This window comes from Phocoena phocoena, chromosome 5 (assembly GCF_963924675.1).
Source record: "Phocoena phocoena chromosome 5, mPhoPho1.1, whole genome shotgun sequence".
Lineage (NCBI taxonomy): Eukaryota > Metazoa > Chordata > Mammalia > Artiodactyla > Phocoenidae > Phocoena > Phocoena phocoena.
Window position 1 is genome coordinate 40514933 of NC_089223.1, and position 15169 is coordinate 40530101.

The window sequence follows — 15169 nt, forward strand, 5'->3', positions numbered from 1 at the left end:
GGATGTTTAGGTAGTTTCTAATATTTTCCTAATGTAATTGAGATAGCAGTAAACATCCTTGTTGTGCCTAAAGATTTGTGTGAATTTCTAATTGTTTAATGAGGCTGTAGTCCTAGGAATGGAATTTCTGGTGCAGAGGGTCTGTACATTTTTAAGCCCCTGCTTGATGATATTAAATTTCTTTCCATGAAAGTTGTCCCAGTGTTCAGTCCCAGCAGCTTTGGTTGCTGTCAGTGTCCCCAGCCTTGTCTTGTGTCACTCCCTCCCCTGTTATCTTTTAGCCACACTGGCTGCCTTTCAGTTCCTTACATACTCCACGTGCCTTTCTCTCCCAGGACTTTGCCCCTAGTGTTCCATTGGTCGGCAGTGTTTTTTCCTTCTCGATGAAATTAATTCTGACTTCATATCTTAAATGTCTGTATGCTCAGAAAGCTTTTCCTGATCCATCAGACTAAAAGTCATGTCCTCCTGTTAAATGTTTTGGTAACACCCTATAGTTCTCCTTCTCAGCATTTTATAAAACACGTTAGTGTGATTTTGTTGTTGTTGAGGAAAATATCTTTTATGTCAGTTGGTTTAAGGATATACTTCGCTTTGCTGCTACTTTATTTTTCATGAAATACTGTGAGTAGTAGTTTTGAAAGATTGATTGATTAGCCAGAGTTAATTTTTATCAATATACCAAAAGCTTTTAATTCTCCTTTTGTTTTCCTTTCCTAAGCTAATTACTGCAGTAGTGATGAAGAACTGGAAAGAGATTGTTGAGTCTTGTGATCTTAAAAATTGGAGAGAGGCTTTAGCTGCAGTATTGACTTATGCTAAACCAGATGAATTTTCTGCCCTTTGTGGTAAGAAAATGAGCTTTATATTTATATTATGTATATGGCATGGTATATTGTAAATAAAATTAATGGCAGATTTTATTTAGAAATTTTTGTAAACCTACTAATAACAGATAAGAAAACGAAGTTCTCATTTGAATGCTTTCTCAGTTATTATTAACTATGTTGCTTCTCCATACCTACTAGTCATTTTTTAAAATAATATTATTTAATGATATTGGTTTCAGACAGACCAAACTGAGACTCTTGCTTCTGCCACTAACTAGCTATATGACCTAGGAAAAATTAATTTCTAAGTCTTAGTCTTTTCATATGTAAAATGGCACATAATCAGCTCTCACTTAATAAATGTTAGCTTGATAAAATTAATAATTATAACATTTGAGTAGAAATTACCATTAAAGGCCATGACTGAACTGATGACTAAGGAATAGTATTTATTATATACAAGAACAGAAGCTTTAGGCTGCTAGGATAAAAATGAACAACCTTGAAAGTTTTATGAAAATGTAAAACTTACAAGATATTAACTTTCTATCATAAATAATTTAGAGTAGTCTAGCTATCATTGATGTTTATTCCAAATGTGCCATATTTTAGTCCACTGCTTACAAAAGCACCAGACATGATGAAATGCAGTTAAATGTTCATTAGGATTTTTCTGTTCAAATATTTTTCCCACTTTTAATTTTTTCTAATATAATAAATATAAACCCATTCTACAGCTAGGTATAGAATCTTGTGAAATTGTTTATTATATAAAATTTGTCACTCATTTTCCACTCATTTAACAAATAAATATTTACTGAACATTTACATGACAGTGATTTTATTTCTTCCTGCTACTCATTGGTTATGAAGTTTGATCCATACCTCTGAAAATATTATTGGGCTGCTCATGACCTCATACACAGATTGCCTTGTATATAATCTTATTTGTTTTCCTCTTGATCTATAGATCTTTTGGGAACCAGGCTTGAAAGTGAAGGTGATAGCCTTCTGCAGACTCAGGCATGTCTCTGCTATATTTGTGCAGGGAATGTAGAGAAACTAGTTGCATGTTGGACTAAAGCTCAAGATGGAAGCAATCCTTTATCCCTTCAGGTTAGTATCTTTGAAACAAAAGGTGCTTCCTTTCTAGTACTGTCTTTCACCCTATTTATATTCTAGAGATTGATTTGTTCCAGAAGTTCATTGCTTTCACCCTACTTAATTATGTTTTAGAATCTCTTTTGCTGGATAATTATGTGTATTTATTGCTATGTTTGGAGAGGCAGAGTTTGAGATGATGGGATGGTAAAATGGGAATGCAACTGTTTGTGAGAACCAAGTTGTGATATGGTCGTTACTGAGGGAAGTAAGTGGCAAGAGCATGAAAACAGCCATAGAGTTTACCTCTTTTCCTCCTGCTCCTTTCTCTGCCTCCAGTGATCCTGTGTGCCTTGGGCAAAGAAACGGTGTGAGGTAAGGAATGGGAGGGGTCCCCAGTACCAATGGGCAGTCTTCATGGTTCGCGGAAAATGAAAGTAAGAGCTAAATGGGATCCCATGCAGCACTAATACATGGGCAAGAGAGGAAGTGAAAAACGTGGGGACTATTCTCTGGTGCTGAGTAACTATATATTTAGATTTTTTTATTCCTAAGCAGTTAGTCAGCAGTCTCAAGAAATTTCAGTCTAATGTTTCTTTTTGTCTCTGCAGAGAGATTCTCACTATGGTTGTTGATTTAAAGATCACTGTTGAAACCAAAAGTCTTGTAGGAATCAAGGTTTTTCCTTCTAAGTGCTTCTGAGAGAAAACACACTTGTTTTCACACTTCTGGATTGGTGTACTTATGAAGGGCAGATGGGATATTCTTGTACTTTATACCTGAAGCATAGCTCTCTAGTGTTGAAAGAATAGGTATTGAAGAGCATTATGAGAAACTTCGGGTTGAAATGCTAAGCCTGTTTGGAGGCTTAGTAGTACTATTTTTATAGTATACATAGCATAATAGTATAATATTTCGTCTTATACATTCTGGAACCCAGTTTCTGCCTTCAGACATCAGCCTGTCACTTTCACTTTGGATATTTGCCTGTTTTAGCTCAGGAGACAAGTCTCTGGCAATTTAAGGATGTTTGGGAGAAGATGGTAACCTATGCCTTAACCATGAGTAGGAGACCTTCCTCCTCGCTTTTTCAGTTACCTAAATGGTGGTCAACTCTTGCAGACCTTCTTTTTTTTTTTTTTTTTTTTTTTTTGCGGTACGCGGGCCTCTCACTGTTGAGGCCTCTCCCGTTGCGGAGTGCAGGCTCCAGACGCGCAGGCTCAGCGGCCATGGCTCGTGGGCCCAGCCGCTCTGCGGCATGTGGGATCTTCCTGAACCGGGGCATGAACCCGCATCCCCTGCATCGGCAGGCGGACTCCCAACCACTGCGCCACCAGGGAAGCCCCAGACCTTCTTAATATTGGTGATAATAGGTACCGTACTTTTGGTAGGCTTTGGAAATCTTAGTAACTCCTTCTCTTTTCCTGCTTCCTCTCAGTACACATCTTGGTATCATTGTCTGTTTCTCCTTCACTCTCCTTTCTTTTTCTCATTTAGGATCTGATTGAGAAAGTTGTCATCCTGCGAAAAGCTGTACAACTCACCCAAGCCATGGACACTAATACTGTAGGAGTTCTTTTGGCTGAGAAGATGAGTCAGTATGCCAATTTGTTGGCAGCCCAGGGCAGTATTGCTGCAGCCCTTGCTTTTCTTCCTGATAACACCAACCAGGTAATTAGAACTGGCCATTTTTCTTCTTTGAATGTGTGAGTAAGGTGAGTTCAATAGATAGCAATCAGTATGAAACATAAATGTACTAGTAGGTGGAATGATTTGGAGCAGTTGAATTTCTGTCACCTAATAGGTGAATATTATTGACACATCTTCAAGGGTAATTTCAGGTGTATTCAAGTATTCAAGGCAGAGAAAACTACATCACATTCCTAATTTAGTGTCCTTATTTGGTGTGCAGTAAAACTTGGGCTTTTTCATGATACTTGTTTCAATTCAATAAGTGACTGAATATGTAGTGATGAATAGGATTGCCAAGATCCTTTCCCTGAAGGAGTTTCCAAACTCAAAATGATAACAAGTATACATGGGATTCCAAAGTGATAAGGACAATGATAGAGGTAGTGGGAGCACAGAAGAGGGAAATCTAAACCCAATAGTGCAGCATGGGTGGAAGCTGGGGTGGGGAGTGAGGAAGATTTTCCACAAGTAGGATATTTCTGCATTGTGTATCTGCTAGAGCTTAGTTTGGAGGCTTTTCTTATTTCTGTACTTTTTGTTCTAAACTTTATTCTGTTTTTGACGAAATTTTTTAGTTAATTGTTTTCAGTATTTTGTCTGTTCTAGGGGATTGTCAATAAATTTCATTGAGTAAAAATACTTTTATCTGTGTTCCAGGACTGTGGAGGTATGACTCTCTAGTTGGTTTTGTATACACTTATATGTAGGATCCAGCTCACGTCTTTCTGAATTGTTAATGAGAATATTAAGTAGAATAGAAACAAAGTCTTTATCTTTATAATGACTTTGGTATAATAGTTTTATAGGATTTTTTACTTAATAAGGTCTTATTATTATATTGAAGTATAAGACCCTTTATCTTAAGACTAACTTACTCTAAGACCTTTAGACCTTCTGGCCTGAGAATTAAACTCTTTATTTTTAATACTGTTTATAATCACATACATTTTCTATACATTATTCTTCATGCTTTTCTTTGGACTTTTAAAGAACAGTCTTTATGCAAAACTTGTAATTTTGATGTTACTTCCACCTATATATCTCAGTATACCCCTAGTATTTTCTGGGGAATATTTCCTGAGACTTTGTAATATCATTATAATATATAGTTCCCCTCCATAAAAGGCAGGTTTACCTAAGTATACCTACAAAATTTAAATGGTGTGTTTAAACCTTTAATGAATTTATAGAAATGTATAATTTCTCTAGATATTAAATGAATTCTTGCTGAAACATTTTAACACATTGCTTTTTTGTTGTTGTTTGGTAATAACTAGAACATGTATATGGTAAACTCATACTTACTATAGATCTATATAATTATAGATCTGTGTGAGCTACCCTGAGTTTGACATCTTAACTTTTATTTCAAGCATCTCTTTTTTTATTAATTTTCATGTCTTTCATAGATCACCATTTTCTTCCATCACCATCTTTAGCAGTTGATTCTCTTTTGGAGCCTTTTTTCCCTGCAGAGAAACAAAGTTGTATTTTTTCAGCTGCTTTTGTGATTTGTGAGCATTACTCAACTGCAAGAGAAACAGCAAAAGAGCAGTGATGATAAGTGACATTGATCTTGCATACTACCATGTGGTAGGCATAATTCAAATCCCTGCCTCAGTTAAATTACAAGTTACACTGTATATAATGGACCTTTGGTGTCAGTCTTGAGTATTAGAAACCATGATGTCAGACCCTAATGTGCCAGGGTTTATTGCATAATATACAGCATATGAACAAAAATCATATGAATGATCAAGCTTACTTTAAGAAGATCAACATGCTGTCATATATAGTTGGGTGAACTCTTAACAATTTGCTTTGCTTTCTTCCATTGCTTCTTACAGCCAAATATTGTGCAGCTTCGTGACAGACTTTGTAGAGCACAAGGAAATCCAGCGCCAGGACAACAGGAGTCACCTAAAATTCCTTATGAGAGGCAGCAGCTGCCCAAGGGCAGGCCTGGACCAGTTGCTGGCCACACACAGATGCCAAGAGTTCCAGCTCAACAATATTATCCCCATGTGAGTGATATGGTCCAGATTAAGTAGGAACATTTATATATTTCAAACTGGTGGTTTTAGTTTCTTGAGTAAGAGACCAGTGATAAAACTAGACAATGTATTATTTTAATGGTTATAGTTTTTCTGATCTTGAAAATAGCACTTATGATGTTTTTAAAAATTATCCCTTTGATCTAGTCAAATAATTTACAAACTAGGTAAAATTAATTTAAGCTCTCTGGGGAGATTTCTTCTTATTTCTCCATCACTCAAACTTAAATTACACATGTACATCTGTTCTTGAAATTTTTACAATTTGATTCATCTAACTGTGAGTAAAGTAGTGGGAACAATTTTGTGGGTAATTTGGTCAATTTTTTTTAAACGTTTTTAGAAAATAGTCTCTTTTTAAGTATTATTTTCTGAGTCATTAGTGTGGTTTTACTATGTCTTCTGTATCAGCACAGTAAAGAGTATCCAGAATACAAACATTTTTTTGGACAACTTTATATTAGAGAAAAGTGAGTGACCAAAGGTATATGAAGTTGTAGGTCATGGGGAATGTAAAGATGATTAATTTTTATTAATTAACTAATTTATTTATTAAATTAAAATTGCCAAATGGTTAGTGGCATAAAATGTGACCTCTTATTGTCTTTTACTATTTCATGTAGAAACTTATATTTCCAGACCAGCAGATAACCTTCATGTTCTTAAATAAAAAATATATTTTCGTAAGTAATAAATGGTCTTGACTGATAACAAAGTTAGTAGGTACTCTGCCCATTTTATTTATTTATTTATTTTTGAGATGAAACCACGTTGATGGCAGTCTCTCTTATTTATTTATTTATTCATTTATTTTTGGCTGCGTTGGGTCTTTGCTGCTGCGTGCAGGCTCTCTCCAGCTGTGGCGAGCGGGGGCCATTCCTCGCTGTGGTGCCTGGGCTTCTCACTGTGGTGGCCTCTCCCAACACGGAGCAGGGGCTCCAGGCACGCGGGCTTAGCAGCCGTGGCACACAGGCTCAGCCACTCCGCGGCACACGGGATCCTTCTGGACCAGGGCTTGAACCCGTGTCCCCTGCACTGGCAGGCGGGTTCCCAACCACTGCACCACCAGGGAAGTCCCTCTGCCCATTTTAAAATAGAACAAATTGCTGATAGAATTGATGGGGTCATTTTTACATTTTGTAGCAAAAGTAATCATAAAACCATGAAAAACTAAATTAAAAAAAATTCATGTTCTTTTGTCTATTATGCTTTTGATTGCTACTTAATCAGGATAGATTACATTTGAATATAATTATAACTGTACTACTCTGTTTTATTTTTTCGTTCATTTGACAAATATGAATTTAAGGGCCTGTCTTTATTCTCCCTGTTGAGGGTATATTGGTAAGCAAAACCAAATTCCCCACTCTTGTTGCTAGACTTAGAAACTGTATGACATGGATAGGGCAAATCAGGTGATGGCTGGGAAACTGAGAGGTGGAGAAGTCTAGCGACTAACCAGAGTTTTAAGACATAGAGCTTGAATTTGTCAGCATGGCTAGTTAATGGTTAACAGGATTGGAACTCCTAAGCTAAGCACCTTGAGTTTGACCTCACTGTGTCAGGGCACTGAAGTAAGGCATTCTCTACATTGGGAGAAGAGAATTTACTCCTTATGTCCTTGGGTTTAATCTGTCTTTCTGGGAAGATGTAAAAACCTTGAAAGACTTTTATTATACTGTGACTTAGCAGTCTCATACTTTAAGAAAAGGAAAACAAATTCAGTCATAAATTACGCAGTGATTTTTCTTGATTAAAGCTTATGATATGTTGAATGAGGACAGTGGCTTGTGGTTTTAAAGGCATGCTTATAGGCAGGAGTAAAGGGATTTCTGAAAGGGAAGCCAACTGAGTAGGAGTTCTCCTCCTACTACACCAGCACATCTTTGCTATTAATTGTTTATATGATAGAGTTTCTTCTACAAAGATTTACTTGACAAAAAATATTCTGATGGCTTAAAAACATTTTTTTGAAAACCTCTGGACTCCAGGGTAAGCAACGTGGTGTAGTGTAGCAAACACTGGCCTGGGAATCAGGAGACCTAGAATCCGTCCTAGTTCCATCATCAACAAGTTATATGGACTTCAGCCAGCCCCTTCATTTCTCTGGGCCTTGGTTTTCTCAATGGTAAAGGGTGGGGATTAGATTGGATGATCTTTAATATGCTCTGATTGTATGATTCTAAGCCTCATATGGAACTAACATAATTTTTGTGGCTCTAATGAAATCCGGAAAAGGGAGCTTATAGCAATATGTTTACGGATCTAATAGTAGCATGAATACAATTAGTGCTTCAAAAATCACTTTTTCACTCAATTACCTTTTTTTTTTTTTCCAGAATGTCTTCTTTCCTTCCCTACTTACAGAACTTACCTTTTCCCACTTACTCTTGACACTTGAACGGCATTGTTCTTTCTGCTTTGATTTAGTTTTCATATTGATTTTTCTACTACCTCCCTTCCCCTGTTCTGTTATGAAAGGTGTTTTTTTCTTTTGGAATCCCAGCTACCTTGAAAGCAATTGCCTGGCTAATGTGTGCTATTTTGCTGTTCTTATTTTTTGCTTTGCATCTGGCTATTAATGCCTGTTGGGTTTTTTTTTTCTTCTTTTAACATTTTCATGTTTTATGTTCTGTGATTGGTATTTCTTTGTTCAATTCAGGTTAGAATTGCCCCCACTGTCACTACCTGGAGTAACAAAACTCCTACCGCCCTTCCCAGCCATCCACCTGCAGCCTCTCCCTCTGATACACAGGTATATCCTTCATTATTCCTCTTTGAGCAGAATTCTGCTCACCTAAATATATAGTTATATATTCTCTACCCACCTCCCTTAAGTTCCCCTCCCCCCATCTGTCTATCTGCTTATTGCATTTTAGTGCCTTTAGGATGCAAGAAGCAGTTTTTAGCACAATTAATTTATTTTCTTATCACTCTCCTCTTCTTTTGCAGTTCTAAATTGACTTGAACTAGAAAAACATCAACCAAGGTTCTATCAATGGTTTAAATCTGATTTCACTGAATATTTTTTCCTTTCTTCTTCTTCTTCCTCCTCTTCTTCTTCTTCTTTTTTTTTTAGCATCGTAGAGAAGATAATATCTCCTTGTAGCATTTATACTTAATATTTTCGAAGCATTAGTCGTGGATGGACTTCAGTAGAGATGGAAAATCCTAGTGACTTACTATAAATATCATAGATCCTATTTTATGAGGCTGTTAGCATCTCTTGCCATTCATTGTTGTTATTACTTTGGACCTGTCTAATCTTTAAATCACACAAAATGTGTTGCTCAGAAAATGTGTCTTGAAGAAGATAGTATGCACAAAATGCAATTTTTTTACACAAAGTTTTTTTTTTTAATTACATTTCAAAGATTATAAATCCATCTGGTAAGATTCTTGGTTCCAAATGTAATCCTCCTTTTTACCATATTCTCATTTCCTAGGGAGAAAATCCTCCACCTCCAGGCTTCATAATGCATGGGAATGTTAATCCAAATGTTGCCACAGCTCAGCTTCCCACATCTCCCGGTCATATGCACACCCAGGTACCACCTTATCCACAGCCACAGCGTAAGTAGTGTGACCCTGAAGTCCTGTCACAGCAGCATGTCTTGTCTTATCTAGTGTAGTAACTGTTTACTTTGAAGCTCCAAAGCCATGATCAAATCAGTTTTAACAAGTAAAAAAAGAACCATTCTGTGTAGGACTTGAGTCCTTGCTATAGCAAAGCATGGTTTCCCTGGGAGGCATCCTGAATCAACATGCTAGGAAACAGCTCCTGTGTCAGTCCATTCAGAACAGTTGGCTCTTATTCCTGAGCCTGTTAAAGCAAGTCAATTGTCCCATGATTTTGGTATAAAAAAATAGAATTTTAGAAATTATTTAGTACATATTCTTTTCCTTTAGGCAAGATGATGCAAACCATTTTTGGAAAATTGGTTCCAAGGGGCATTTGTTGTCATCTTCCATTTATTTAATTTTTTTAGGAAAAGACTATTTTTTAGAGCAGTTTTAGGCTCACAGCAAAGTTGAGTGGAAAGTACAGGAAGTCTCGGTATACCTCCTGCCTCCGTGCACAGCCTCCCCACCACAAACATCGTGCACCACGGTGGTCCGTTTGTTACAGTCAGTGAGCCTACACTGACTCAGCATTTTCGCTCGGAGTAGTTTATCTTAGGGTTCCCTCTTGGTGTCAGACACTCTGTGAATTTTGACAAATGTATAATAATGACTTTTCCCCATTGGCTTTCATTTTTTTTAAGAAACTACACTTGCAAAGTAAAACATCACCTCTATTTTAAAATTGAAAATAAGCAAAAATGCAAACCTCAGAGTGGACAGTTATATGACTGAACAACTACTATAAAACACGAGGATGTTACCTAGCAAGATCTAATCTTAACGAGCGTGTTCTGTGCTCATAAGATGGGTGTTGTTACTTAACATGAGTACAAATTTGGTACAGCTTTTCACTCAGTGCTCAGCGTGAAAGTACTGTCTTCAGAGTAGGATGAGCACAGTTCTGTCAGATTCCCTCTGCAGAGGTTCATATTCTGCCCATGGTTACACAAAAGGTAATGGTATCTGGGTTCAGGTCTTTGCATTAAAACATTAGTTGGCTGTCTGATTGCTTACTAACCAACTTTGTACAGTGTAAGAAATATAATAATTGTCTTGTCAGGGATCATACAGAGTTGCTTATTAATCTGGAACTGTGCTCAAACCCAGAATTTGAGTAGCTGATGATTTTACTAGATGTTGGAGAAGGTATCTGATTCATAACAATAGTGCTCACCCTACAGTTGTGATGGTGGAAGAGGTCTTGAGCTGCCACCAAGCTCCCTTAACTTATACTGTAAAGGGGACTGCTTTGGATGTGTAATTCCTGCATGGCTCCATCTGATGGCTAGTAGGTGTCACTGCAGTCTTCACAGGAACAGAATGTCTCAGAAAAGGGTCAGTCTTCTGGTTCTTGGGTCTGATGACTCAAAGATTTTCATAGCTAGCAGCAGTCTGGAGATGTCAGGGTTCAAAGACTGGATCCAGTGACTTTTGGTATAGTTAGGGCATCCAGACTATCAAAAGCATAACCTGTTTTAAGTGGGTAATGTTTGGCTGTAGCTTACTATTAGAAGAACTGAAAATAATTTCCATAGAATGAGATAACTTTGGTTTTCTGTTGCTGTCTGAATAAATTAGTAACTAATTAAAATTTCTGTTTCTTCTCCTTGGTGTAGCTTATCAACCAGCCCAGCAGTATTCCTTCGGAACAGGGGGGTCAGCAGTGTATCGACCTCAGCAACCTGTTGCTCCTTCTGCTTCAAACGCTTACCCTAACACCCCGTACATATCTTCTGCTTCTTCCTATTCTGGGCAGTCTCAACTATACACAGCACAGCACCAGGCCTCTCCACCTACCTCCAGCTCCACTGCCTCTTTCCCTCCTCCTCCTTCCTCTGGAGCATCCTTCCAGCATGGCGGACCAGGAGCTCCACCGTCATCTTCAGCTTATGCGCTGGCTCCTGGAGCAACAGGTACACTGCCTGCTGCCGGCGAGCTGCCTGCATCCCAGAGAACAGGTCTGCGCTTGAAAGGGACTTGGTTTGGCTCCGTCTTTTATTTTTTCGTGATCACGTGGGTGGATGGAGGGGAATTATTTCTAACTGTAAACTGGGCAATGTGAGGTATTGATTTAATTGTATAACAAATTCTAAAACTATTTCTAAAAGTGTGATTTTCCCATAATGAACTTTAGTTGCTAAATGAGGAAAGCTTTAGAGCTTTAAAAGGGTAAGAGCATATAATCTGCCATTGAATTTAAAATAAGCAGTAAGAAATTAGTTGGCCAGATAAGTGGGGGTTGGAACTAGATTTAATTGACACTTACTTCTTTGCCAGAGTAAAACGATGCTCTGTGTTCTTCCTGAATTTTCAGGTTTTAAGAAATGAGGCTGTACAAATTTTGTAATTATGTTTGTTTGTAAAGGTGAGCAAGGATCTCGACATGTGTATTGAAAGGAAAAAAGTGAAAGAATGCAACTCTGACAGAATCTCTAAGACAGCAGAAAGTATACAGTAGTGCAGGAATTCTCTCCATTAGGACAATTCTACCCTCACAAACATTTTGGCAATTTCTAGGCATTTTTGTTGTTGTTGGCAGTATAGTTCTGCCTGAAATTTTCTAATTAAAATCATAATTTAAAATTATTTTTATAGTAAACACATTTTATAAATTCTTTTTATCTTTCATGTTACAATTAAAGTATTCTATTAATTTTTTATAAGTAGGTAATATTATCTGATTTTCATGTTAGGATTGTAAAAGGGACCTCAGAAGTATTACAAAAAGAGATCAATGAATCGGGGCAAGAACCACTAACATAGTAAAGAATTCAGACTTTGGAATCAGACTTCCTGTGTTTGTATCACAGCTTCACTCCTTTCTAGTTATGTGACCTTGAGTAAGTTACTTAACTTTAAGCCTCAGTTTCCTCATAATAATAATAGTATGTACTGATAAGCTTATGAAGAGATTGAATGCATTAGTACATTGAGAGCATTTGGGGACAGTGACTGCAAAGTTAGCTGTGATAACACATCGCTCAAAATTAGAGCTCTGTTCCTTTTTTTTTTGTCCCTGGTTTAATGTATACTTGTTACTAAGGGTATTTGAAAATAATTTCCCTTTCAGATTATAATTGATGGTTTTAAACTAGAGGGGCAAGGAGTGAGTCTTGCTTTCTAATACTGAAATTATTCCTGGAAGTCCAGTATATGTTGTTCTCTTTTTATCTGCTAAGTAGTAGCTTTAATAACTGAAAACACTGAACATATAATAGGATTTATTGAGGAAGTATTTTTTTTCTTGGAAGTCTTATGTATCCAGAATTATACACATATCTCCTCTCTTCTTTGATATATAATACTAAAGTCCAAAGTACCAAAAATCATACACACAATATGTATCAGCCTTTACTGCACAAATAAAATTTGTATAATTTTCAATACAGATATTTCAGTAGGTTGATATTTAGAGAGGAGTGTTAATTCAATTGTAGAGTTCAAAAAATTACCTTTTAAAACCTGGATGACTGAAAACAGTATATATTCTGAATAGTTGGGTAGTAGCTTGAGTGAAAGATGGATTCAAGTAAATCCCCACATAAGAAAGTGGTACAGTGAAGTAGGAAAGTGAATTATCATTTATTGAACATACATTGGACATGTACCAGCACTGCCGTATATTTTCTTTTTTCTCATAACCATGAGAAATAGGAATAATTATTTTTTAAAAAATTGTCATGAGGAAGCTTGAGTTTCCTAGGGTTATGTATAATGTTTTCATGATTGCACAGTGATAGTCTCCAAGTTGAGATACAACTGAGATACCCCAGTCTCTCAGTCTTCAGAGCCCATGTTCATTATTCTTTACCAGATAGTCTAGTCCTGATGAAAGGGGTAGAAATAGCTATCAGTGTTGGAATTACAGAAACATTTAGCATCACTATTTTAAGCATTTGTTACTTCATCATCTAAGTTAAATATTTGCATGGGTATTTTTTTCCTCTTTAAGCTAAAGGGCATTTGGCCATATAATAAAGTCTTTGCTTATGTACAAAGTAACAGTGTTCTAACCTGGCTGAGAAGCAGAGTAACTAATAGGAAGATGAAGCCATACATTTTTCAATACTCAGCATGCACTAAGCTAGCTGCTTTGTTACCTCTTGCATGTTAGTAGTCCCTGTATTTTAATTAACAGTTAGAGCTTTACCTTATTTTTATTTTTTGATTTCCTAAGAAGTTTGCTTAGGTTATACAGATAACTGTGACTAAAAGTTTTATCTTTGTTCTAACATGTCTTAGATTATTATATCATGGTTTTCTACGGGACTTGGAAATTCCACTTATCCGGTGGATTCTTCTTGATAGACACTAGGATTTTCAAGCCCTGTAACTATTAGTGAACCAAAAAATTATGTGCCTACTGCTCAGAGAAACTCATGTTGCAATCATCAAAACATTCATTCAGTAAATTCTTAATGAGAACCTGTTCAGTCTATAATCAGAATTATTCTAGGCACAGGTAGGAAGGCAGAAAAGTACAGTACATTTCTATTTCTAGTGAACAGCACATAGCTTTGTTGTAAGTTGGAACATAAAATTTGTATTGGGGCCAAATTTTGGAAAACATTAAATGTCAGGGCAAGAAATTTATACTTCATACAGTAAGAAGAAAATTTCTAGTGGAGGAGTTTGAACTACTGAGAGGCATGGTCAAAGTGGTACTTTAGGGAGGTTAATCCGGAGCTGGTTCTGCAAAACAGATTGTGAGCAGCATGGCAGAATCAGAGGCAAGGAAAAGAGGCTGTCTCCAAGTTCTATGTATAAAGTGCTAACAGCCTAAGTTAGTATAGTGCAACATGTTTCAGTGGTGGCAGCACAAAAAGCAGGAAGTTTTCCTAGCTCTACTGTCCAGGATAAGTAAGATACTGCTGGTATCCCCCCACCTTTTTTTTTGTCCCTGGTTTAATGTATACTAGTTACTAAGGAAGAGCACTTTCAAATGTGAAGGCCCAAGAAGTTTACTTAGAAAAATTTTCTGATAAAATGACAAGCTCTCATGAAGCTGTTTTTGAGTAAACAGTATTGATTTCGTTAAACAATGGAAAATTTAATTTGGGTCTATATGTGTGTGTGTGTGTGTGTGTGTGTATATATATATATAGTCTTGTGCTCCTTCACATAGAAGAGTCTTGAAGGGGCATAATAGTGCATATTTTCGTGAAACAGTGTGCTGAAAAAAAATTTTTTTTTATTTTCATAAACATTCCGTAGTCAAACTATAAGTACCTGGTTTTTAACCCTTTAAACAAAGGAAAGGAGCATGATAGCCTTCCTTATTTTTCTTTGGATAAATCTATTTTATCTCATGTCATTGGAAAATGACCTTAAGGATTCATTCTCTCTAAATTTAAATTTTTAATTTTGTGATGCCTTTTTTAAAATGTGACGTGTGAGGCTAACGGGGAAAGGGGAGGTATATGATTAACAAGGATGCTGTATTCTCTCCGTCTCAAATTATCTTTTAGCCAAAAGTCTCCATACCATTGGCACTAATATTTTTCTGTGAATCCACTGAAAGTATCTTAGCCAGTGCCTAGATCCTACCATTATGCAAGGACACCTTGAGAAGGTTCCCAGTGAGAAGTGAGATTGAAGTAAAGATGGTAGCAGCTCCACTTCTGTATGTGAGACTAAGCGCTTCTCTCTTCCTTCCCTAAAGATCATGTGGAGGACTAATCCCTACACTAAGATGGATAAGGGTCTCCAGAATCCAGTGACATGCCATATTCAGTTTTTAAGTTAATGTTCCCTTGATTTTTATTAATTTTTTACTGTAGGATTTTGAAAGACCTCAAATAGTATAGAGAATAAAATTAAAATTATCTGTAATTCTGCCACCCATATATAACCACTAATAATTTAGGT

The 15169-nt window shown here is 36.6% G+C and overlaps 1 protein-coding gene across 27 annotated transcripts in view; it reads left to right on the plus strand.

Annotated features, from left to right (window-relative positions):
* Positions 1–15169, plus strand: part of SEC31A (SEC31 homolog A, COPII coat complex component) — a 64462-nt gene that overhangs the window by 34115 nt on the left and 15178 nt on the right. For 10 of the 27 annotated variants that reach the window (XM_065877365.1, XM_065877369.1, XM_065877375.1 and 7 more), the window contains 6 exons: positions 722–848; positions 1801–1946; positions 3429–3602; positions 5471–5647; positions 9124–9250; positions 10918–11259. In XM_065877365.1, the coding sequence (XP_065733437.1) occupies positions 722–848; positions 1801–1946; positions 3429–3602; positions 5471–5647; positions 9124–9250; positions 10918–11259 (1093 nt within the window). Of the gene's footprint in view, positions 1–721; positions 849–1800; positions 1947–3428; positions 3603–5470; positions 5648–8339; positions 8433–9123; positions 9251–10917; positions 11260–15169 lie in introns of all 27 variants that reach the window. The other 17 variants (XM_065877374.1, XM_065877381.1, XM_065877382.1 and 14 more) reach the window with 5 other exon arrangements.